Source organism: Geotrypetes seraphini, chromosome 3 (genome assembly GCF_902459505.1).
Source record: "Geotrypetes seraphini chromosome 3, aGeoSer1.1, whole genome shotgun sequence".
In the NCBI taxonomy this organism is placed as follows: domain Eukaryota; kingdom Metazoa; phylum Chordata; class Amphibia; order Gymnophiona; family Dermophiidae; genus Geotrypetes; species Geotrypetes seraphini.
The window spans coordinates 143342865-143369500 of record NC_047086.1 but is presented as its reverse complement, the minus strand read 5'-3'; the positions used below and the strand labels follow the sequence as shown (position 1 = coordinate 143369500).

At 48.1% G+C, this 26636-nt stretch overlaps 1 protein-coding gene across 2 annotated transcripts in view; it reads left to right on the top strand.

Moving 5' to 3' along the window:
- IFT172 (intraflagellar transport 172) overlaps positions 1 to 26636 on the top strand; it is a 413076-nt gene that overhangs the window by 280105 nt on the left and 106335 nt on the right. For both annotated transcript variants that reach the window (XM_033936511.1, XM_033936510.1), the window contains 2 exons: positions 3844 to 3953; positions 25623 to 25752. In XM_033936511.1, the coding sequence (XP_033792402.1) occupies positions 3844 to 3953; positions 25623 to 25752 (240 nt within the window). The remainder of the gene's footprint in view (positions 1 to 3843; positions 3954 to 25622; positions 25753 to 26636) is intronic.

The window sequence follows — 26636 nt, the reverse complement described above, 5'->3', positions numbered from 1 at the left end:
CTTCTGTGTCTGTCAGAATTACCATTCTACCTATTTTTCAGCATCACCCTTCTTTGTATCCATCTCACCTATATCCCTATCTCACCACTTTTTCAGAATCTTCATTTGTCTCTGTCCTTGTCTTTACCCCATGTTCACCATTTGCCCTTTCAATGTCTTTATCTCTTCCCCCCCCAACACACTTTTTCAGCATTACTTCTATGTCTCTATTTCACCTCCTCTTCATGTCCCCTCTGTATCTCTATCCTTATTTAGTAGGTCCTGCTTACCCTTTCTCTTCTTTGTGTCACCATCTCCATTTTCAGCTTTCCCCCCTTTTCCTTTGTTACTGCACCCTGTAGCCAGAATATTTCCACCCTCCCTCTACTCCGGCCCACCCAGTATGAAATATTTCCTTTTGTTTCCCTCACCTCTCTCTTTCTCTCTCTCTTCTCCTCCCTAACCCACGAGTCCTGCATCTGGCCCTCTCCCTTCTACCTGCACCCGTCAACACCCCCTGCTCCGCGGCTCTCTTCAGCAACTCGTCAGCAGCGGTGATCAAGATAGGCTGTGGACATCAAGGCCTTCCCTCTACGAGTCCCGCCTTTGTGGAAAAAGGAAGTTGAAACAAGCGGGACTCGCAGAGGGTAGGCCCCGACGTCAGAAACTTGTTGTCGATCACTGCTGCTGAGTTGCCGAAGAGAGCCGCAGAGCAGGGGGTGTGGCCAGAAGCAGGTAGAAGGGAGAGGGCCAAATAGGAAGGCTGCTGGAAGACACCAGCCCCGGCCAGGATGATTTCTTTTTCAGGCTGCTGCTGCCGCTGCCACTGGCGCCAGGCCCCCCTCCTCCCCCCCTTCCCCCCCAAAATGACAAAAATCAGCCTAAAGTGGATGCCCGGTGTCGGCATCTTTGACATCGGGGAGAGGATGGCTGATAGGCCCGGTAGATTGGGACGGCAACACGAGTCTATCATGGAGCCCGGGATGGGCTCTGCGATCGACTCACATTGCCTTCCTGAGCTACCGGTCGATCGCGATCGACGTATAGGGCATCCCTGCTCTAAGCTTTTTGAAGTCTATTTCTGGTCCTACATGAACAAGGCTGAAGGAAAGGCAGTGCGCATGTGCGGTCAGATAGTATCAATGCCAGGCTCCGTCAGATGTCATTTAGATAAGAGAATATATGTTCTGCTGTCCTTGGAGAACATCTACTACAGGTGAGTAACTTCACTTTTTCCAAACATCCAACTGACATTTAAATCAAAACATCCATAAGACATCTGAAGTTGGCCAGCATTTCATGGTTACTTCAGAGTTCCTAAATCTCAATTATATTCTGTGAAGAGAAAATGTTTTTTAAAAATTGACAAATATAACAATTCTATATTCCATATCATGGAACAAACCTGCATGGCAGACTGTTAACACCTCTTTTCATAGATTAACCAAAATGGTAGAAGAGCTTTTCAATGACTCTATCAATATCCATATGAATTGAATCAGAGCAATCCAAAGTTACCTTTATTAGAAAATGTAAACCCAGTGACTAGAACTATAAAACCCACAAGGCTCTGTGCTTTGAGATGAGAAATCCATGTTCCCTATGAAGGAATACTCTAACTTGATATCTATTTCTTACATTTATGGGGAAGACTGAAGCAAAAACATTGAAGTACTCCAAAAGCATGTTGCATAAGAATACACTGATTAACCATGAAGTGTTTCAAGTGATATGTCTACTGGATTCATAAATTTTTTCAGCTCCAGTATAATTTTACAAGGTACACAGTGACCACATTTAAAATGACAGATCACCAGATTTCCAAGCACACCTGTTATCAACAAGTTTTCAATCATAGGTAAATGAAGAGGACTGTTTTGAAATCTTAGCATGAGAATATGCAATTCTTAGTCTCTTCCCTGCTAAATTTTAATTTACTGACAACGCATTCAGTATTTTTGCAAAATTCACAATATTTTTAAGAATCCTGATTATATAACACAATTTATGTGAGTCTTGGTCACATTTTTTTTTATGGTTGTAGTAACCAATCACAATCACAGAAGAGAGCCCTCTTATACTGTAAGCTTTAATTATCTACACATCTTTTAAGTAAATGTTTACTTTCTTCTTTGTAATCCGTTTCATTAGTGCAGTTCCTTCAGTGTTGCAAAAATTATGACATTGGGACATTGTCCTTTAAATGCCTAGGGTGGAAACTGGTATAATGTCATAAGGAGTTGGAATCATTTATTATATGATAAATAGTAGTAATAAAATAGTCTGCTTGTTTAACAGCCTTCATACGTGTACAGTATCTAAATAAAGAATTGAACAGAAATCATATTGCAGTGTAAATTGACTAGCTAAATTATAAGAATTTACTCTAAACCAGTGTGTCTCAACTCGATACTGGAGTATCCCCTTGCTAGCCAGGTTTTCAGGATATCTACAATGAATGTGCATGAAAGAAATTTGCCTATAATGTGTATGCAAATCAAGTTTATGAGTGGTATAAAATGGGTACAAGTGGTTTGATTAATTTTTTACTCCGTCAGAAATTACAAAGACTGGGGGACACTCAAAGTTACAGGGAAATTCTTTTAAAATCAATAAGAGGAAATATTTTTTTCACTCAGAGAATAGTTAAGCTCTGGAATGTGTTGCCAGAGTTTGTAGTAAGAGCAGTTAACGTAACTGGTTTTAAGAAAAGTTTGGACAATTTCTTGGAGGAAAAATCCATAGTCTGTTATTGAGACAGACAATGGGGGAAGCCACTGCTTGCCCTGGATCAGTAGCATGCAGGATTACTACTAAATGGATTTTTGCTACATACTAGTGACTTGGATTGACCACTGTGAAGACAGGTTACTGGGCAAAATGGACCATTGGTCTGATCCAGTAAGGCTATTCTTATGCTCTTATATCCTGAAAATCTGACTGGCAAGGGGGTACTCCAGGACTAAGCTGAGAAATACTGCTCTAATCAGTAAATTATTTCAAGTTTTCTGCAGTGTTTTCTTATAGAATGAAAACATCTATTACTGCTACTACTAGTTAACATTTCTATAGAGCTGATAGACATTTAAGAGATGGTCCCTGCTCAGTAGAGCTTACAGTCTAAATGATATCATCAGTAAGTGCACTCAAAAATATAGCTGCTTTCAAAGGTATAGCTGCTTTCAAAAAGGTGATCAACCAACCCATTATTTGTTTACCTTTTTGAAAGCAGCTATACATTTGGGTGTGCTATACTGATGATGGTTGATACTTTGTTTTGTCTGTATTAATTTTCCCATCCAATCTACTTTGTTTTCGTAGCAAATCTAATGTATATCGATTCTGGCAATCCTAAAAATATAGAAGAAGGTTGAGAAACATTAATTTAAACCCTGGTGGATGATGAGGGTAGTGCAGAAGTGTTAAGTGACGAGCTTTGATGTCTCAGCGAAGGTGGTTTCAAATGTCATATGCAAAAAAAGGAAGCTATTTTTAATGAAATGCTGCCTAAAATAGAGCAAGTGTATGCTGGTAATAATGTGTGTACTTGCATTTAAAACTGCCTTGAACACAAAAGAGATAGTATATTGATGAGAAGGATGATGGGGGAGGAAATGCACTGGGAAAAGAAAAATAAATATGAGAGAATATAGTATATGAAAGGAAAGAAAAGGCTAGTACTATTAATGATTTTAAATTAAGCGACTGCTGGTTTTGGCTTCTAGAATGGATTACTAGATTAGTTTTGCATCCTGGTATATGGTCATGAAAATCTTAATGTACAAGCTTAGACTAGCAACTAAAGGGGATTATCAGAAGAGTTCTAATGTTTTAATTGAGTTTTTAATTTTGGGGAAAATGTAGGAAGCTGGAATGTGGAGTGATGCCATCCGAATTTGCAAGGAATACATTCCAGGGAAACTGGAACAACTGCAGGAAGAATATGAAAGTGAGGTGACAAAGAAAGGAACTAGGTAAGTCCTCCTAAGTCTTCCTAAAAACAGCTACTTTACATCTGCAGCAACTCTGACTTCTCTAACCTGAGAGATCCTGTAGGTTAATGGAGATAATTTAATAACAAAGCATCTGTGTGAAATGCCAAGTAAACCTCACATCTATTTCATGTCTATTTTATAAAGGTATAAAATACAAATACACATAATCTTGTCAGCATGTATATTTGGCAGCACAATTTTATATTATGATGCATTTTTTACACAGGGAAGGTAAAATGTAAAGGGATTTGATATACCACTTTTCTGGGGTTTTGCAATGAAAGCAGTTTACATATTTTAGACAGGTACTTATTTTTTACCTGGGGCAATGAAGTTGTTAAGTGACTTGCCCAGAATCACAAGATGGCTGCGTGGGAATCAAACTCGCAACCTCAGGGTGCCAAGGCAACTGCTCTAAACACTAGGCTACTCCTCCACTCTTTTTTAGATGCACCTATTTCTCCGAGGACAAGCAGGATAATAAAATCCTCATAGAGAGGTGATGCCATGTGATGGAGTCCACACAGGAACTTTTCTTTGGCACTGAAAACTGAACTTTTGAGAGTTCTCAACCATCTCTGTTCCTGCCTGCTGCTGCCACACGGAACCATGCTAGTCTTTAGTTTTCTGGTTGTGGTCACCAAAGCACTTGTTTCTTAAAAACTCTGAAATACTTTGTGTCAGTTCTTTTCCACTTTCTTTTCCACTTTGTGTAGGCCTCCTTTAACCTCAAGTACCCTTTCCAGATATTTTTCAACATCAAGTTGTTTCTGAATGATATATCCAAAAAGAAGATACCCTGCGTCTTCTAAAAGTGTTCCTGGAGCAGCAAGACCACATCCATTATGAATACCCATAGTTGGTGCCTGCAATGCCTAGGATTCAACCATTATCCATCTCATTATAGGGTTTGTTCACAGATGTCTAAGATAGTGCTTTGTGACTATGAAAGTTCAAGAAGATTTTTGTTGGGGTAATCTTATCAAGGTTGAAAGATATAGTAGCCATCAACAGCAAAATTGGGAACATTGGTCTCCGATCCCAGAGCTGCACTGGTCGCCAAGAATTCATTAACATTTACAATGTTTCAATCACTATTGACATCAAGCACAACTAGAGGTTATTGGAATCTCTTTCTGATGTCTGCCCGAAGAAGAGGAAGGATACCTTTTTGTCTTCATCAGTGCCAAGGGTATGAAATGCTGGTCGTCAGACCGAGGATAGGTCATCTTGACATTGCTCCTTATCAAAACACAGCACCAAGCTCACAGATATTCTCTAAGCACCCTGCAACATGAGGACTGTTCATCCTCCATGGCATCAGAGAGGGTGTGACAGCCTCCATGGATCTGGAACCCTGTTTCTAGTACTTCTCAACCAACACACGAGGACATGGCCATTCCTACTGTGATGCCTATACCTTTGTTACTGGCAGCCTTCAAGAAGTAGCCCTCAAAGTTTGATGAAAGAATTGAGCACTTCTTTGCTCAATGCAGTGCTGCTGCTTTAGTTAATCACTCATACTTTTCCTGAGAGTAGCTGATTTTCATGTCTCTGGTTCTGCTCCTTCATTTTCTACTCCTCTCTTACCAGTACGACATTTCTTGTTTATTGGCCTCAGAAACTCCCTCACCCATGCCCTTAATCTCTGGCATTCCTTAGAGTTCCATCTTGGATTCAGTCCTCTTTCAATATTTTCTTGCACGTCTTGTCTTATTGATCCAATCTCTTTTCTTTTCTTTTAGCTAGATTGTGAGCCTTTGGGACAGCTAGGGAAATCCAAAGTACCATTTTTATTTATTTTATTTTAATGTATTTTTAAATAACAGCTTTTATTGAAATACACCTCAAGCATAACATAAACATATAGCATACAGCAGCAAGAAAATAAAGTGCAATCAACCACACTCCGAAAGAGAAAAACACCCGAAGTGTAGCCAAGAACAAATACAAATATCATCCCCCCAATTCAACAATAACAAACTACAAAACCCACCAAAATACAGTCAAAATCCCCCCTCCCCCCACCCCCCAGGGACAAAACACAGTTCCCACATCACCCAATTAGGTCGAGAAGCATCTAATATCAAAGAGAAAAAACCAAAGAATGGAATAGGGATACAAATAAAGGTTCCCCCCAGTCTCCGCTATCCCAGTCCAGCCGCATAGTCGGCTCAGTGCTCCAGTCCACCCCTGCCACTAATCCCCACAGATGCCCGAAATCTGCGCCAAATATGAGCATAGCCATGAAGTTTGCCATGACGTAGAGCTGTTAAATGGTAAAGAAGTTGCCAAGTAAGCAAACGATGCTCCACCATGGCCCACTTGGGAGGGAGCACCTGATTCCAAAGGGAGGCAATAGCTAATCTAGCAGCAGTAAAGGCCAGCTTACAGAACATAGAATCACCCCAAGCTAAATCCAATTGATGCCAGAACAACAAGGCATGTCGCCAATCCACTGGAATAGGGATATCCAGGATCCGAGACACCCGAGAAAAAATCTCAATCCAGAACCCAGACACCCGCCCACACTGCCACCACATATGAAAATAGGTACCCACCTCCCCACAGCCCCTCCAACAAAGAGCACTCGCACCTCCCTGCCAACGAGCCACCACCTGAGGGGTATAATACCAACGAAAAAGAACCTTATATCCATTTTCAATCAACAAGGCCGCTATACCCGCCGAAGAAATCTCTGACCAGATATCCCCCCAGGTGTCCCAGGATATAGCAGAGCCCCAATCACCCTCCCAAGCCCTCATGTAGGAATGTGGGGTCCCCCGACAGTTGAGGCATCTATATATAGCAGAGAGAGCTCCCTTCCTGAGCACCGGTCCTAACAACAGCTCAAAGGGAGTCTTACCCCCCCTCAGATCCCTCAAAAGACCCGAGGCCCTGATATAATGAACCACTTGCATGTAAGGAAACAAATCTCTCACCCCAAAACCAAACCTACCCCGGAACTCCGTAAAGGGTCGAATACGGCCCAGAACCGGATCCTACAATTGACACACACACACTAAGCCCCTAGTTTCCCAATCAGCAAACACTCCACCACCCCTTCCCGGTAGAAAATCTGGATTGTGTCTTAATGGGGTAAACCAGGAATGGCGCCTACCCAGCAATAGACTACCCCGGGTCTGATTCCAAACCCTCAATGAAGTTCCCACCGAGGACAGGCCACCCTCCAGCCGCACCCTGCCCGGTAACCAAGGCCGATGTAACAAAGGTACCCCTCCACTTAAACTTTGCTCTATCTCCACCCACAGTTTCGGTGTCTGCGTCTGCCACTCTAAAATGGTGCGCAGCTGAGCCGCCTGATAATATTTTACCACATTAGGGACCCCCAACCCGCCATCACCCCTACCCATACATAAGACCGTCCTACTCACCCGAGGTTTCCTTCCAGCCCAAATAAAGTGAGAGATATGCCGTTGAACTCCCTCCAACGTGTTCCTACTCACCCAGAGCGGCAGTACTTGAAACAAAAACAAAAGGCGCGGCAAAATCATTTTCACAACTGCCACCCTACCCAACCAAGAGAAATACTGATCTTTCCAACTAAGTAAATCCTGACGAATACGGCGAAATAGCGGGGGGGAATTAAGATCATAGAGATCCACTCCCGGAGGTCCAAAGTAAACCCCGAGGTAACGGAGAGAATGCTGAACCCACCGGAACGAAAACCAATCTCAGAGGTAAGCCACTCGGTCATCAGCCAAGTTGATGTTAAGGAGCTCAGACTTCCCAACATTAACACGAAATCCCGAGACCCTACCATAAGCATCCAGCTCCCGTAAGATAGTATGCAGGGAACCCTCAGGATCCTCCACCGTAAACAAGAGATCATCCGCAAACAATGCTAACTTATAATCCCCACCCGGCACCGTAACCCCCTTAATATCCCGATTCAGCCGCACCCTCTGCGCCAGGGGTTCTATCGTTAAGGCGAAGAGAAGAGGTGAAAGAGGACACCCCTGACGTGTTCCCCGTGCTAGCGAAAAAGTCTCCGAGTAGCCCCCATTGACCTTAATACATCCAATGGGGCAAGTATAAAGGATCTGGATCCAATCCCGCATGCGCGGACCCAAACCAATAGATTCCAAAACCCTGAACAAGAAAGGCCAGGAGACCCTGTCAAACGCCTTCTCAGCGTCGACCGACAGAAACACCGTTTCCCTCACTCCCCCCCTTGCCCTTTCAAACAAATTGTAAACCTGACGAGTGTTGTCACCCACCTGTCTTCCCGTTACAAAACCCGACTGATCCGGATGGATCAGCCAAGGGATCCAACTCATCAATCTGTCAGCCAAGATCCGCGTAAAAAGCTTAGTGTTGACCCCCAATAACGAGATCGGCCTATAAGAAGCACATTGCAGGGGATCCTTCCCCTCCTTGGCCAACACCGTCACACCCGCTAATCTCATAAAGTAGGGGAGGGCACTATTCTTTTGCAAGGAGTTATGAAAACGCAACAAAGGAGGCAGCAAAAGATCCTGAAAGCGTTTATAATATCGAACAGTAAAACCATCCAATCCAGGCGATTTACCAAGGGGCATAGAACGCAACGCTCCTCGAGCTTCCACCAACGTGAGAGGACGGTCCAACCGTGCCACATCATCCTGCGCAATCCGGGGCAACTCCGCTGAAGCCAAATAAGCATCCAGGTCTGGTAAGGACCCAGAAGTGTCCGATGCGTAGAGATGGGAGTAATACTCTACAAAGCGTGTCCGAATAGCATCCTCTTTCCGCAACAACTCACCAGAGGCTGCACGTAGCGAGAGAATCTGATTGCGCGTCTGCCTCACTTTCAGACGATGGGCAACCAGTCGGCTAGCTTTATTAGAAAATTCAAAATAACGCTGCTTAAGAAGCTGTAAGTTGTGGTGTAAATGCTCCAGGTCTAAAGCCTGAAGATCCCGGCGTGCCTGAAACAAATGTTCCCGTAATGCAACATCCCAAGGGCTACGCTTATGCAAGCCCTCCAACCGACCAATCAAAATCAGCAAAGCCGCCGCCTCCTCCCGTCGTTTACGTTGCCGGGCAGAGGCCAGGGATATCAATCTGCCCCTGAGGGTAGCCTTTAACCCCTCCCAAACCGCTTCAAACGAAGCACCACACTCCACATTCACATCCAAATAGTCCTGTATCCACCCTTCAATCTGTGCTCCCACCTCAGGATCATCCAGGAGACTATCATTAAAACGCCAGAATTTGCGTCCCGAGCCACCACCCTCTCCCCGTACCCGCAACCAAACTGGGGCATGATCCGACCATGTTAGGGACTCAATCCCCGCCGATTCCACCCTCCGGAGCAGTCCCCGCTCCACAAAAATAAAATCAATTCTAGAATAAGAGGAGTGAATACCCGAAAAATAAGTATAATCTCTAACCGATGGATGAAGCCACCGCCAGCAATCCACCACATTCAGAGTAGCTAAGGCCTCCCTTAACAGTTTACGATCCCACCTCCCATACTGATCCGCCCTCCCTGAATTATCCAAATGAGGGGTCACGGTAAGATTAAAATCCCCCCCCCAGAACCAGGGCACCCCCCTTAAACCGGAGAATTCTAGGCACCAACTCACGAAAGAAGACCCCTTGCCCTTCATTGGGAGCATAGACATTAACCAGGGAGTACAAGACCCCCTCTATCAAAGCCTCCAACATTATATATCTACCCTGTGGGTCCCTCACCACCCTCCGCACTTCACATCGAATCCCCTTACGAACAAGAATACCCACCCCACTCCTTTTAGAAGTGCCCACCCTGGAAGCCCAATAGGCCTGAGGAAATCTAGAATTCATGGGATTCTAGGGATTCATGGGACTAGGGATTCATGGGATTGGAGTAGGTGTGTCTCCTGGACAAAACAAACATCAGCCCGCAAGCGCTGCAGTTCCCTATAAAAAGCTCGTCTCTTATTGGGGGAATTGAGACCCCTGATGTTATAAGAGACTAACCGGAATCCCTCCATAATCCAGTATAAAGAGTAGCAATGCAAACCCAACCCCCGCCAACTTGTCCCCACAATCTCCCGCCCCCTCCCTCCCCCCCCTCCCCCATAGTGAGAGTCCACAGATCTCCCACCAGCAGTCAAGGAAGTGATCCATCCCCAAGGCCCCTTACACAAACCCCACAACATACCACTAACTGTCAATATACAATTCCCACAACAATCCCCAACATCCAACCCGCCAACCCCCACATCACTCCCCCCTTCTGTTCCCACCCCCTTCCCCACAAGACAACATTCCCCCCTAGTGCACCAATATAACCCGTCAACTTGCCCCCTCCCACCCCCCCCCAGAGCCAGTCCACGGATAACCCCCTCGTTGAACCATTCCATTACTCAGGTCCAGGCACCTAGCTCCAAGGAGGGGTCCATATACACAAACACAGTCAGGCAGCCCTCAGGGGGGGCACTGGATGTAGAAGCGGCGACTGGAAGAGGAGGTCCACCTCCTCGGCCGCCTCTCCCGCTCCGGGATCCTCTCTCCACACGTTGCCATCGGGAGGGGGTGGAAGGCGCCACTCTATGAGATACCACTCCCCCAGCAGGAACAGCCACCTCCGGAATTTCAATACCCGCCTGTTGCAACAAGCCACAAGCCTCTCGCACTGTAGTGACTTTTGTGTGAACTCCATTGATAGTAATCACCACCCCAAAGGGGTAAGTCCATCGGTAGCGCAAATTACTACGCTGCATTGCTTTAGTCACTTCTCTGAACGCCCGACGTTTCTGGAGCGTGCCCGCTGCCAGGTCCTGATAGAACTCCAGCCGGTGTCCTTCCCAGGTGACTGTGCCCATCTCCCGGGCTCTGCGGAAGATCCGTTCTTTAAGAGTGAAGCTCAGGAGGCAGAGGACAATATCCTTAGGTTGATCAGAGGTCCGAGGACCCAGAGCTCGATGCGCCCGCTCAAGACCCAGTTCCAAGGCATCATCCTGTAACAGCCACCTAATCAGCTTAATAGTAGTGGCCCGCACATCTTTATACTCTGGTAAGTCCGGTAGACCCCGCACCCTCAAATTATTGCGCCGGGTGCAGTTCTCCAGATCCTCAACCTTATCCAGGAGGATTTGATAATCAGCAGAGGCAGTCTCTAAGGATCTTTGCACCCCGGTCACATTCTCCTCGCAGCTATCCAGTCTCATCTCTACAACCTCCACCCTGGTGCCCACCTCCACCAAATCAGTGCGTAGCTCTTGCACCGCTTCCCGGACCTGCACCGCCACAGCCGAAATTTCCGATTTTACTTCAGTAATCCAGCGCTGCATGTCCGCTTTAGTAAGCGGTTCCGGCGGGGCATCCACCTGCACAGACTCAACCAGCATGTCGGCAACCGCCGTGATAGCGCCACTCAAGCGCGCCGCTTCCCCGCTGCTGGTCTCCGGGCCCGCTCCGCCACGTGCTACCCGGCCCAGCGCCTGCTCCATCGTGCACTGGCCGGGTTTATATCCAGGAATTTTTTTTGCGCATTGCCATGGGGTTCTCCTAGCCTTCACCCACCGCACCACCACTCGGGAAGCAGAAAAAAGCGCCGTTTACACAACTTTGAAGAGTTAGATCGCCGGGCCCGAACGGAGCTTTCAGATTAAGCTCCCATCCGCGGCGATGACGTCACTTCCTCTCTTCAGATTCATTTTAATGTATTTTTAATCTATCTTCATTGTAAACCGCTTTGAACCTCACGGTATATAAGAAATAAAATAAAAAACAAAAATAAAAATAAAAAAACTTGTTTAATCTGTACTGATAATATTCATATCCTCTTTCACCTTGATATGCATTTGTGTCATTCTATTGCTACTACTACTATTATTTATCACCTCTATAGCGCTGAAAGGTATATACAGCACTATTCATTTGACATTTAATAGATAGTCCCTGTTCAGAAGAGCTTACAGTCTAACTTGGACAGACAGACAATGTATATGTAGATGTAGAATCCAAGGTGAGAAGAGTTAGGAGTTGAAAGCACTCTCGAAGAGGTGGGCTATTATCTTGGACTTGAGTCATGTAGCCGAATTCTGGATGGATTGGAGGGGGAAAGAGGGCAGAGCGGAAGACCTGAGAGTAGCGAGTTGCAGTAATCTAAGTGTGATGTGATGAGGGCATGGATAAGGGTTTTGGTAGTGTGTTCAAAGAGGAAAGGTCAGATTTTGGTGATATTATAGAGGAAGCAGCAGGATTTAGCAATATGTTTTATCTGGGTGGAGAAGGAGAGAGAGGAGTCAAAGATGACCCTGAGATTGTGAGCAAACAATACAGGGAGGATGAGAGTGTTGTCCATAGAGATGGAGAATGGGGAGGTGGGTTTAGGTGGGAAGATGAGCAGCTCCATTTTAGCCATATTCAGTTTTAGATGAATTGGATAGAGGGAGTGCGCTAGATGTGGTGCATTTAGATTTTAGCAAAGCCTTTGACAGTGTTCCACACAGACATCTAATAAATAAAACTGAGTGCTCTCGTGATGGATCCTAAAGTGGGCTGTTTAGTGGTCAATGGAGATTGCTCTGAGGAAAGGGATGTTACCAGTAGTGTGCCTAAAGGTTCTGTTCTTGGTCCTGTTATTTTTAACATTTTTATAAATGATATTGCTGAAGGATTGCTGTGTAAGATTTGTCTTTTTGCGGATGATACTAAAATGTGCAATTATTCCCCGAATGGTGTGAATAATATGAAGAAAGACCTAGTGAATCTTGAATAATGGTCTGAAATTTGTCAACTAAAATTTAATGCTAAAAAATGCAAGGTTATGCATTTGGGCTGCAAAACCCTGAGGGAAAAGTACAGTTTAGGGGATAAAGAACGTATGTGCTCAACAGAAGAGTGGGACTTGGGTGTGATTTTATGTGATGATCTTAAGGTGGCCAAACAGGTTGAAAAGGTGACAGCGAAAACTAGAAGGGCTACCTTAAGATCATCACATACAATCACACCCAAGTCCCACACTTCTGTCATGTACATAAGTTCTTCACCCCTAAATTATACCATTCCTTCTTGTTTGTGCAGCCCAAATGCATGACCTTACATTTTTTAACATTAAATTTCAGACCATTCCTCAAGCTTCGCTAGGCCTTTCTTCATTTTTTTTCACACCATCCAGGGTGTCTACTCTATTGCAGATTTTAGTATCATCTTTTAGTATCATCAGCAAAGAGGCAAATCTTAACTAACAGCTCTTCAGTGATATCACTGATAAAAATGTTAAAAAGAACAGGTCCAAGAACAGAATTGTGAGGCACACTACTGGTAACATCCCTTTCCTAGGAGCAATCTCCATTGACCATTACCCTCTGTCGTCTTCCACTCAACCAGCTCCTGACCCAGTCTGTGACTTTGGGGCCCGTCCAAAGGGCACTTAATTTATTTATTAGACTTCTGTGTGGAACACTGTCAAAGGTTTGACTAAAATCTAATTATCCCAGGACAAGCAGGCATGATATTCTCATATGTGGGTGACGTCATCTACAGAGCCCCAGCGCGGACAGCTTTTCAAGCAAACTTGATTGAAGTTTCAAGTTTGCTACACTGCACCACGCATGTGCATGCCTTCTTGCCCACTAGAGGGCGCATCCTCACCTCGTGGTCCTCAGTTCAGTTTTTTCCGCGGAGCCAGAAGCCCTGTGGAAATTGTGCTCTTTGAATTTAGCCTTCTGACACCGCGGCTGTGTGTTTTTTCACGGTCGCTGTGCTTAATTTACTTTTCTTTCTTTCTTTTCTTTCAGTTTTCGTCGAAAAAAAAAACTTTTTTGTTCGGCTCCGGGGGCTCCCGGTAGCCGCGGCCGCAGGACCTCGCTTGTTCCCGGCCGGTTTTTGGGCCCATGTCCCGTCCTATGACGGGCTTTAAAAAGTGCACCCGGTGCGATCGGCTCCCGTCGATTACCGACCCTCACCGGTGGTGCTTGCGTTGCCTGGGCCCTGAACACCCTCCTGACACCTGTTCCCAGTGCTCCACTTTTCAACGAAGAGCTCTCCGCCGCCGTCAAGCTCGTATGGAGGAGCTCTTTGCTGTTGACCCCGCGGCGGGGAAGGCCTCGACGTCGGCCTCGGCTTCGGCTTCGGCCTTGACCTCGGCCTCGACTCCTTCGTCCTCGCCCCGGGAACCTCCGGCATCGAAGCCGGTGTCTTCGACCCCGAAGTCGGCGAAGGGTAAGTCCTCACTTCCTGCTTCTGTTTCAGCCTCGAAGAAGCCATCCTCGAGCTCCTCGGCGGGGGCGAGTGGGTCGTCCTCGGCCCTGCCCCGAGCGCCGAAGTCGGGTGCCCCGCGGGAATACTCAGTACCGAGGTCGCCCTCGAGGGAGCACCCGACGGCCCCGGACCTGCCAACTATGATGGGGGTTCCCGTCTTTCAGGATTTGCTCCGGGCTCTCATTGCCTCGGAGCTGTCCGGGGCCCTCACGCACCTTCAGCAGGCTTCGGCATCGGCTGCCCCGGCGTCCGTGACCTCGCTACCGGTGCCCTCGACTTCGGGCCTGGGGGGGGTTTCAGCCTCGGCTTCGACCTTGCCCTCGACCTCGGTTGACCAGCCTGAGCGGAGTGTGCGGCCTCGGGACAAGGTGCGGCGGGTTCGGAGGATCTCTACCTCGTCGTCCTCGTCGAGGTCTTCCCGGGGTTCCTCGCCCTCGGGTCGGCCTCGGGCGAAGCGTCGGTCGAGGAAGCCCAAACGCCATCGGGCGTCTCCTCGATGACACGGTCGCTCCTCGCCGACCGGGGCCGAGACCCTGCGGGTCTCCGAACTGCGCCTCGATAACCCAAGGCTTTTTCGTTCGTCTGAGGTTGAGTGCTCGAGGGACTTCTCGCCAAGACGAAAGGGGCGTGCCTCGGTGCCCCATACCCCGGGGACTTCCTGTAGGGGTTCCTCGGGGCATGGGCGGTCCCCGACCCCGTCCAGATCGCTCGGTGCGGCTTCTTGGGGTTCGGGGTCTGGTACGGGGAAGGAACTTCGATACTCACGCGAGGCTTCTCCTTCCTTCTTGGCGAGGCGCTCGTCTCGATCTCCCTCCCCGCCTTCGAAGCCCTCCTCTTTCTCGAGGTTCATTCTGGATATGGGAAGGGCTTTGGACCTTGATCTGGGAGCAGGATCACAGTACACGAAGGAGTTTTTGGAGGAGCAGGATTTACCCTCCCCTCCTCGAGAGTCGCCTCGGTTGCCTCTCAATAAGGTGCTTAATCAGACCTTTTTGAGGAACCTTGACTCCCCTCTTACAGTCACAGCGGTGCCTTCTAAGATGGAGTCGAAATATCGCACGGTTCCGTGCAAGGGCTTTGATAAGGCTCAGCTGTCCCACCAGTCCCTGCTGGTGGAGTCAGCTTTGAAGAAGTCGCAGCCGTCCAGGGTCTCGGCGGCTGTTCCCCCCGGACGGGAGGGACGGGCCTTGGACAAGTTTGGTCGTTGCCTCTATTCCAACTCTTTGATGGCGACCAGGGTCCTGAATTACGCATTCACCTTCTCATCTTATTTGAGACAGATGGTGAAGTCGTTGCCGAGGTATTATGGAGTCATGCCAGATTCCCATAAAGAGGATTTTGGGGCTTTTATGTCCAATTTGTCCCAACTGCGTCTCTACCTCTTCCATGCGGTGTATGACGCATTTGAGCTCGCCTCTCGGGTGTCAGCCTTCGCAGTGGCCATGCGCCATCTGGCATGGCTCTGTACCCTGGATATGGACCCGAACCTACAAGAATGTCTGGCCAATCTTCCATGTGTTGGCTCAGAGCTGTTTGATGAGTCCTTGGAGGCGGCGACCAAGCGTTTGTCTGAGCACGAGCGCTCTATTGCCTCGTTGGTCCGTCCCAAACCCCGGGCTCCGCCGCAGAAGCCGTTTAGACCTCCTCCGCGACGGTACCCGCAGAAGTCGATGCCGGCCTTTTCCAGGCCTCCGCCCCGACGTCCCCAACAGCAGGGCAGGGCGTCCCAACCAAAGCCTCAGGCGCAAGGAGCGTCTAAACCCGCTCCGTCTTTTTGACGTGATGCGCGGTTGGGGGCAGGCCCCCTCCGCACTGTCAAAGGACCCCCTTCCTATCGGGGGCCGACTGCAGGCCTTTCTTCCAGCATGGGCTGAGATCACGTCGGACGCTTGGGTGCTCCGGATCATCTCCGAGGGCTACTCGCTGAATTTCTTGTCCATGCCACCGGAACATCCACCGGCGGCTTCTCTTTGCTGCCGAGACCAGCTTCCTCTTCTCCTGTCCGAGGCCCGGTCCTTGTTGGGCCTTCGGGCGGTGGAGCATGTGCCCCCGAACCAAAGGGGATGGGGGTTTTACTCCCGCTACTTTTTGGTCCCGAAGAAGACCGGGGACTTACGCCCCATTCTGGACCTCTGGAGGCTCAACAAGTTCCTCGTACGGGAGAAGTTTCGTATGTTGTCTCTTCCAGTCCTGTACCCTCTACTAGACTCGGGGGACTGGATGTGCTCCCTGGACCTGAAGGAAGCATATACCGTATTTTCACGCAAATAACACGCACCCGTATAAAACGCGCACACGTGTATAGCGCGCAGAAATCACGATGATAAGCACAAAAACTTTGGTATAACGCGCTCACGATTATACCGCGCATGCTGCCCGACTCTCCGTTCACCCCCCTGACTTCCGTGCACTGCCCCGCCTCTCCGTGCGCTGTCCCGACTCTCCGTTCACCCCCCCCTGACTTCCGTGCACTGCCCCGCCTCTCCGTGCGCTGTCCCGACTCTCCGTTCACCCCCCCTGACTTCCGTGCACTGCCCCGCCTCTCCGTGCGCTGTCCCGACTCTCCGTTCACCCCCCCTGACTTCCGTGCACTGCCCTGACTTTCCGTGCGCTGTCCCGACTCTCCGTTCACCCCCCCTGACTTCCGTGCACTGCCCCGCCTCTCCGTGCGCTGTCCCGACTCTCCGTTCACCCCCCCCTGACTTCCGTGCACTGCCCCGCCTCTCCGTGCGCTGTCCCGACTCTCCGTTCACCCCCCCCTGACTTCCATGCACTGCCCTGACTTTCCGTGCGCTGTCCCGACTCTCCGTTCACCCCCCTGACTTCCGTGCACTGCCCCGCCTCTCCGTGCGCTGTCCCGACTCTCCGTTCACCCCCCCCCGACGTCCGATTCATCCCCCCCCCCCCCGGCAGGACCATTCGCACCCCCACCCCGAAGGACCGCCGACTCCCCGACAATATCGGGCCAGGAGGGAGCCCAAACCCTCCTGGCCACGGCGACCCCCTACCCCCACCCCGCACTACATTACGGGCAGGAGGGATTCCAGGCCCTCCTGCCCTCGACGCAAACCCCCCTCCCCCCCAACGACCGCCCCCCCCCAAGAACCTCCGACCGCCCCCCCAGCCGCCCCGCGACCCCCCTGGCGACCCCCACGACGCCCCCACCCCCCTTCCCCGTACCTTTGGTAGTTGGGCCAGAAGGGAGCCCAAACCCTCCTGGCCACGGCGACCCCCTAACCCCACCCCGCACTACATTACGGGCAGGAGGGATCCCAGGCCCTCCTGCCCTCGACGCAAACCCCCCTCCCCTCCAACGACCGTCCCCCCCCCAAGAACCTCCGACCGCCCCCCCAGCCGACCCGCGACCCCCCTGGCCGACCCCCACGACCCCCCCACCCCCCTTCCCCGTACCTTTGGAAGTTGGCCGGACAGACGGGAGCCAAACCCGCCTGTCCGGCAGGCAGCCAACGAAGGAATGAGGCCGGATTGGCCCATCCGTCCTAAAGCTCCGCCTACTGGTGGGGCCTAAGGCGCGTGGGCCAATCAGAATAGGCCCTGGAGCCTTAGGTCCCACCTGGGGGCGCGGCCTGAGGCACATGGGCCCAACCCGACCATGTGCCTCAGGCCGCGCCCCCAGGTGGGACCTAAGGCTCCAGGGCCTATTCTGATTGGCCCACGCGCCTTAGGCCCCACCAGTAGGCGGAGCTTTAGGACGGATGGGCCAATCCGGCCTCATTCCTTCGTTGGCTGCCTGCCGGACAGGCGGGTTTGGCTCCCGTCTGTCCGGCCAACTTCCAAAGGTACGGGGAAGGGGGGTGGGGGGGTCGTGGGGGTCGGCCAGGGGGGTCGCGGGTCGGCTGGGGGGGCGGTCGGAGGTTCTTGGGGGGGGGACGGTCGTTGGGGGGGAGGGGGGTTTGCGTCGAGGGCAGGAGGGCCTGGGATCCCTCCTGCCCGTAATGTAGTGCGGGGGGGGGTTAGGGGGTCGCCGTGGCCAGGAGGGTTTGGGCTCCCTTCTGGCCCGATATTGTCGGGAAGTCGGCGGTCCTTCGGGGTGGGGGTGCGAGTGGTCCTGCCGGGGGGGGGGGGATGTATCGGACGTCGGGGAGTCGGCCGGGCAAGAGGGCTTGGGCTCCCTCTTGCTCCGATCGTGGATGCGGGTGCGGGTGGGAGCGCGTGCGAGTGGTCGTTCGGGGTGGGGGTGCGAGTGGTCCTGCTGGGGGGGGGGTGAATCGGGCGTCGGGCGGGGTGGGAACTATGTTTTAAAACTTTCGTATACCGCGCTCACGCATATAACGCGCGAGGGGTATGCGCGGTAGGTAAAAACGCGTATAACGCGCGCGTTATATGCGTGAAAATACGGTACACATGTTCCGGTGCATCCCGCCTTTCGCCAGTACTTACGGTTCCAGGTGGGGGAGTTGCACCTCCAATATCGAGTCCTCCCCTTTGGGCTGGCCTCGTCTCCTCGGGTCTTTACGAAGTGTATGGTGGTGGTAGCGGCTGCCCTAGGGTCCCAAGGGCTGCAGGTCTTCCCCTACCTGGACGATTGGCTGATCAAGGCTTCATCCCAGGAGGGGGTTATCTCAGCGACCCGACAGACTATCATCTTCCTTCAAAGTCTGGGGTTCGAGGTAGATTTTCCCAAATCGCAGTTGTGCCCGGCTCAATCCCTTCAGTTTATCGGGGCCGTGCTGGACACGGTTCGCCTTCGTGCATTCCTGCCCTCGTCGAGACTGGAGGCTCTACTTCGCCTGGGCCGTCAGATTCTGCTGCAGCGCTCCGTCTCTGCACATCGGCTGATGATTCTACTCGGCCACATGGCTTCGTCAGTTCATGTCACGCCGTTTGCCCGATTGCGTCTGAGACTCCCTCAGTGGACCTTGGCCTCCCAGTGGTGCCAGGATCGAGACCCGCTCTCCCTTCCTGTAACGGTCACTCCTTCCTTGAGACGATCGCTCCGTTGGTGGACCAACTCTTCCAATCTTTCCGGGGGTTTGCTCTTTCTCATCCCTCCGCATCGCAAGGTCCTGACCACGGACTCTTCGGAGTACGCGTGGGGAGCTCATCTCGACAGTCTGCGGACTCAAGCGCTATGGTCGGAGGAGGACCGTCGTTGTCACATCAATGTGTTGGAGCTTCGTGCCATTTTTCTGGCAGCCCGAGCCTTCGCTCATCTGCTGCGCAATCAGGTGGTCCTGGTACGGACGGACAACCAAGTGGCGATGTATTATGTAAACAAACAAGGGGGAACGGGCTCTTGGTCCCTGTGCCGGGAAGCTTTGCGCCTTTGGGAATGGGCGACGTCCCAGAACATCTTCCTGCGGGCGGTTTACATTCAGGGAGAGAAGAATTGTCTAGCCGACAAACTCAGTCGTCTTCTCCAGCCGCACGAGTGGTCGCTCAACTCCCGAGTTCTGCGCGAGGTCTTCGACCGCTGGGGGACGCCTCAGGTGGATCTGTTCACCTCCCCGGAGACTCACAAACTGCCCCTCTATTGTTCACGAATTTACTCCCAGGACCGTCTCGAGGCAGATGCCTTCCTTCTCGACTGGAGAGGGAGATTCCTTTATGCATTTCCTCCTTTTCCTCTGATCTTGAGGACGTTGGTTCGTCTCAAGTCGTCCGGAGCCACTATGATTCTCATCGCGCCTCGTTAGCCTCGTCAGCACTGGTTCTCCCTGCTCCTTCAACTCAGTGTCAGGGAGCCTCTACTTCTGCCTGTGTTTCCCTCTCTGCTGTCTCAGAGTCGGGGTTCGCTGTTGCATCCCAATCTTCAGTCATTACATCTGACGGCTTGGTTCCTTTCCCCCTGACTTCGGCGGTCAGGGAGGTGTTGGAAGCCTCGCGAAAGGCCTCTACTCGGCTTTGTTATTCCCAGAAGTGGACCAGATTTTCATCCTGGTGTACCTCGCACCATTTGGATCCAAAGTTGGTTCAGGTGTCCTCGGTTCTGGAGTATTTGTTACATTTGTCCGAGTCTGGCCTGAAGACATCCTCCATCCGGGTACATCTCAGTGCTATTGCTGCTTTCCATCGGCATCTAGAGAGACGTTCTCTCTCTCTTCATCCTCTGGTGGTTCGGTTCATGAGGGGTTTAGTTAATGTTAATCCTCCTCTGAAACCTCCTCCTGTAGTTTGGGATCTGAATGTGGTCTTGGCTCAGCTGATGAAACCTCCCTTTGAGCCAATTGACAAGTCTCTTCCTAAGTTTCTCACTTGGAAGGTGGTCTTTTTACTTGCGCTCACGTCTGCTCGTCGAATTAGTGAGCTTCAGGCTTTGGTTGCGGACCCGCCCTTTACTGTGTTCCATCATGACAAGGTGGTTCTTCGCACCCATCCTAAATTTCTACTTAAGGTTGTGTCTGATTTTCACCTCAATCAGTCTATTGTTCTTCCGGTGTTCTTTCCGAAGCCCCACTCTCATCCTGGAGAGGCGGCGCTTCACACGCTTGACTGTAAGAGGGCGTTGGCTTTTTATCTCCAACGTACCAAGTCTTATTGGAAGGTTCCTCAATTATTTTTGTCCTTTGATCCTAATCGGCTGGGACATCCTATTTCCAAGCGCACCTTGTCCAATTGGCTAGCGGCTTGTATTTCTTTTTGCTACGCTCAGGCTGGTCTCACGCTCCATGGTCGAGTCACGGGGCATAAGGTCAGGGCTATGGCAGCTTCTGTTGCTTTCCTCCGGTCTACTCCTGTGGAGGACATATGTAAAGCTGCCACTTGGTCTTCGGTTCATACGTTCACCTCCCACTACTGTCTGGACACTTTGTCCAGAAACGACGGCCGGTTTGGCCAGTCGGTGTTACGAAACCTGTTTTCCTAAATTGCCATCCTCCCACCTACCCCTTTTTTTTTGGTTGGCTTGGAGGTCACCCACATGTAAGAATATCATGCCTGCTTGTCCTGGGATAAAGCACAGTTACTTACCGTAACAGGTGTTATCCAGGGACAGCAGGCATATATTCTCACAACCCGCCCTCCTCCCCGGGGATGGCTTCTTTGCTGGTTATGGAACTGAGGACCACGAGGTGAGGATGCGCCCTCTAGTGGGCAAGAAGGCATGCACATGCGTGGTGCAGTGTAGCAAACTTGAAACTTCAATCAAGTTTGCTTGAAAAACTGTCCGCGCTGGGGCTCCGTAGATGACGTCACCCACATGTGAGAGAATATATGCCTGCTGTCCCTGGATAACACCTGTTACGGTAAGTAACTGTGCTATATACCACATCTAGCGCACTTCCTCTATACAATTATCTAGTCACCCAGTCAAAGAAATTGATCAGATTTGTCTGACAAGACCTACCTCTAGTGAATTCATGTTGCCTCTGGTCCTATTATAGTAACATAGCATATGATGGCAGATAAAGACCCAAATGGTCCATCTAGTATGCCCAACCTGATTCAAACAAAAAATTTGTTTGTTTGTTTTTTCCTTCTTATTCTTAGCTATTTCTGAGCAATAATCCAAAGCTCTGCCCGGTACTGTTCTTAGGTTTACCGGATACCAGAAACTTTACCATTCTCTATTTTAAAAGCATTTCCATTAATTTGCTTACCACGAAAGTCAGACTTACCAGCCTATAATTCCCTACTTCTTCCTTACTTCCACTTTTGTGGAAAGGGACCTCATTCACCTTTCACCAGTCCTCTGGTACCACTCCTGACTCTAGAGAAGCATTGAAAAGGTCAGTCAGTGGAGCCACCAAAACTTCTCTGTTTCTTCAGCACCCTCAAATGTACACCATCCAATCCTATCACTTTGTTTATCTTTTATTTAGCTAGCTCCTCATGAACACAACCCTCTGAAAATCGATCAGGGTCTAACACTCCTCCATCCCTATTCACGTTTGTCTTTTGCGGTCCCGCTCCCAGTGGCTCACTATTTCTCCCTTTCAATACAGCTTTAATTATGGGAGAAATGTTCACACTGTCCGCACTGGGATAAAATCTATAAGTACTTTTAACCTGTGGACATTTGGATCTGCTTTTTTTCTACATTTCTTTCTTTGCTGAAAGTACCACTCAGATTTGTAAACATATTTAATTCTTTATTTAGATGCTGTACATGTATGAAGATTGTTAAACAAGAAGACTATTTTATTACTACTATTTATCAAATAATAAATTATTCTAACTTCTTGTGACATTATACTAGTTTGCACCCTAGGTATTTAAAGGGCAATTTCCCAATGTCTGTGTACTTTATTTTCCTTCTCCAACTTAAATATGCTTTCAAGAATTCCTTCTCTGTATGACTAAAAATAAAACACATGAACCTCTAGTTGCATTGAGGGAAGGCCTTCAATTTTCAAGCATCCTATTTGAAGGTAAGATGCTTTCAACCCATGTAAATCATTTTGGGATTCTTTTTAAACTGAGGTAAAAAGTTGCCTTAGCACATACTTGCCTAGGTTTTTTTTTTCCATGCTAAGGCTATTTTTACTGTAGAAGTAAAATGGCTGAATTTCTAATTTTTGTATTAATGGTTATGTGCTAAAGTTGCCATTAACATATGGCCATTAAAAAAAAAAAAAAATTACATGTGTACACTTACCAACACCTATTATGTAGACAAGTAAGGCCCTGATTCTTATAGGGATAATAATAACTTTAATTTTGTATACGCAATACCAGAAGCAGTTCAGAGCGGCTTACAGAGGAAAAAACTGTATATAGACAGCGAAGTTACAGAGAGTATTGTCAATTATATTGGTAGAGTAGATCGATTACATTAGGGAGTCGAGAATGGTTGGGTAAGACCGGAAATAGGTCAGATATGCAGTAAGTATATCAGCAGTACAATAAGGTAGGGGGGAGTCAGAGAAATTTGTCAAAGAAATAGGTTTTGATTGATTTCCTGAAAGCTTGGTAGGAGGGTGTATTTGAAATGAGGGTGGTTAGACATTTATTCCATTTGCCAGCTTGGAATGACAGTGTTCTATTGAGGAATCTCTTGTAGATACAGCCCTTCAGGGAGGGGAAGGCAAACAGATAGGTATTTATTACGTGTGCAGGAGGTGCCTGGAAATACAAAATGGTGCGACAGGTAGATCGGGAATGAACCAGTTATGGTTTTGAAGCAAAGGCAGGCAAACTTGAAGATGACTCTTGCCTCCATTGGTAACCAGTGAAGTCTTCTGAAGAACGGGCTTACATGATCTGACTTTTTTAGACCATAAATGAGATGGACAGCAGTATTCTCTATGATTCTTAGACGTTTTATGGTTTTCTTAAAGGATCCCAAGTATATGATGTTACAGTAATCTAAGGTGCTTAGAATGAGTGACTGAACCAGTAGTCGAAAGGAGAGGAAGTCAAAATAGTGTTTGATGGTATGCAGTTTCTAGAGAGTGCAAAAGCATTTTTTAATTTGGGCATTGGTATGATCTTCAAACATCAGGCATCGATCCAGAGTGACTCCTACTCCTAGATAGTAGAGTTGATTGGGTAGGTAAGCCCGTTTAATTTCAGAGAGGTATTTGTTAACTTGTGATTGGGACTTGCCAGGAAAAGCTTGGTTTTTTCTGGATTTATTTTTAGTTTGAATTGAGTGGTCCATTGTTCTACCTTACTGAGAACGGAAGAGGTGAGTTGTTCAGTCTCTTGTGTCAATGAGGTTATAGGGATGATGATAGTAATGTCATCGGCATAGATATATGCTTTCAGTTTTAGATCGGATAGCATACAAGCCAATGGTGCCATGTAGATGTTGAACAGAGAAGGGGAGAGAGGGGAGCCCTGTGGGACTCCGCAGGGGTTGCTCCAGGGTTGGGAGAAGGTGCCATCATTGTGGACTTGGTAGGTGCAGATTTTTAAGAAGCCGGTGAACCAGGTTAGTACCTGTCCCGAGATGCCAATGGAATCTAGGCATCTGATCAAAATGTCGTGGTCGACAAGGTCGAAGGCACTGCTTAGATCGAATTGAAGTACCAGTGCGCTTTTGCCCAGAGAACAATGATGCTAGGACAGTTTCTGTGCTGTAGTTTGTACGAAATTCTGACTGAGAGTCGTGTAGAATGTTAAACTTCTTGAGGTGTTTCGTAAGGTCAAGATTAACTAGACCTTCCATTAGTTTGAGGAAGAGAGGGATATTGGCAATGGGTCTGTAGTTGGCCGCCGAAGATACTGGTTCTTTGGGGTTTTTGATGATAGGAGTCAAAAGAATATGGCCGAGTTCTGACGGGAAGTGGCCAGTGGACAGGCAGAGAGAGACCCAGTTGAAAAGTTTGGCTTTGAATGGGAGGGGGGCTGTTTTCATGATAGCCGGAGGATAATTATCTAGAAGACAGTTGGATTTAGCATATTTAGAATAGAGCATGAGGAATTGGTTCCAATCTGGGTTGTCGAAGTGATTCCAGATCATGTCAGTAGTTGAGCCTTCATTTTCTAGTGCAGATAGATTGACGGGTCTGAACTTGTAGTTACAAGAGACATTTACAGAGTGCAAATTTTTTGGGCGAAATAGTTGGCTAGGTTTGCGGCGGAGGGTGGGAGATCTGTGTGGGAGCGTTTGTGTAGATTAATATCAAATAAGGAATTGACTATTTTGAAGAGTTCTTTGCTGTTCAGCGAAGGAGAGTTGATTGTTTGGGAGTAATGTTTGCAGCGCTTTTCTTTGATCATACTTTTGTACTCTTTGACTTTTAGACGCCAAGTGTGCCTGAAAGTCAGCCGGCAGTAGGTGTCGTACTGCCGCCTAGCTTACTTGGTTTAATTGACGATAAACAATGCGGTAATTGACCGCATCATTTAAAAACAAAAACTAATTTTTAAAAATGTAGGCACCTACAGAGCAGGCCGTTGATGTCCTGTCCACAGAGGTGCCTTCCATCAAAGTAGGCGTGGCTTGTGCCAGAAGTGCCTATAGGAGCCCCTGTGAGCGGGATTCTCATGTAAAGTAGGGACTGGAAATGTAGACCAGTAAATCCCTGGCTTACATTTCTGGCGTCCTCTGTACACATGGCCACGATTCTGCATCCGGCACCGATACATGTTTAACACACAACCGGCGCTGGTTTTGGAGGCACCAGCTGATACCGGGACCGGTTACAGAATCTGGCCCTAAGGTCTCGTATGGTAATCCTGAACTATTCAGTTAGTGCATGGTAATGTAGCTATGCCAAGTAGCACAGGAATTCCCACTCTTCCCCCCATCCCCAGACATGCCCTCTCTATCAAAAATTAAAAAATATTTTTAGTGTGTAGTTAGTACATGCCAATTTGGAATTTGCCACAAGATTTCTGAGTATGTTCCAATAGCACTTACCCAAAAGAGCCCTTTTGGAAATTTCCCTTTAAAAGTTTATAGTTTCTAAAGGTCATGAAGCCATGGTAATGAGAAGCAGTGGTCTACTGAGAAAATAATTTTTAGTGTAGCTTACCTGAGTCAGAACAGTCTCTAAGAATAGTTTTATCTTCACTCCTCTCATGATTTTGTTTGTACAGAGGAATGCAAGGGATGGTGGAACAGGCCCGTGAGTGGGAGCAAGCAGGAGAACATGCTAGAGCTGTGGACTGCTACTTGAAAGTAAAAGACATGGATAATATAAGCGTGATGGAAAAATGTTGGATGAAGGTAAGACTGCCATAATATTATTATCATGTACTATTGATAGTATTTCTAGGAGCATGAAAGTATATTAAATATATCCCAGTATAAAGGGTTAGGGAATGTCCTACAAAGGTCCTGCAGTCCTATAAAGAGCTTGTATCTGGTAACTGAGACTAAACTACATTAAACTAGTAGAAACTAAGATACAATATCTAAGGGCTCATTTGCTGTTCTGGCAATCTGGATAGCTTTATGATTAATTTAGAATTTCCTCTGCTTTAAATCTACTTTGAATTTGTAGGGTTAAAATCTGTTTTTCTTTTCCTTTAATCTGCTTTTAGAGTTTACTATTTAAGGCTAGTATTTTTTTTGGGGGGGGGGTTTTAGAGTTGGGCACTAATCTGAAACTGAAGTGATAGTCCAGAAATAACACCTAATGACACTGTTCAAATATTTCCAAATAGGATTCTCATTGTTCTGGGGGATTCTATTTTCAAAGCCAAAGATGGATTAGAACCAAAAAGTTACATGCCTGCTGGTATCCTCAGCTGGTAGAAATATAAACCTGCTTTTTAATACAATCAGAGTAGTCAATGTATTCATTGACAGCTTTGATTTCTTTTTGAGTATTTGAAGAATTGATATATTGACTTTAATTAACCTAATGTAAAATGGACATGAGAGACTATCAAAATTAAGGTTGATGATTAAAACTTGAGCAGAAAACAAGTAGTGATTTTTTCAGACACCCAAAAGACTGGTTTATGACACACCATGTTAAAGATACTTCTTTTGATTTGTGCATTTATAAATATAAAAGCCAACAATTTTTAAAATTATATATGTTAGGACTTTTGTCTGAGTTTATGGGTAACATTATTGCCAGTGCAATAGGTGTGTTATTCTGG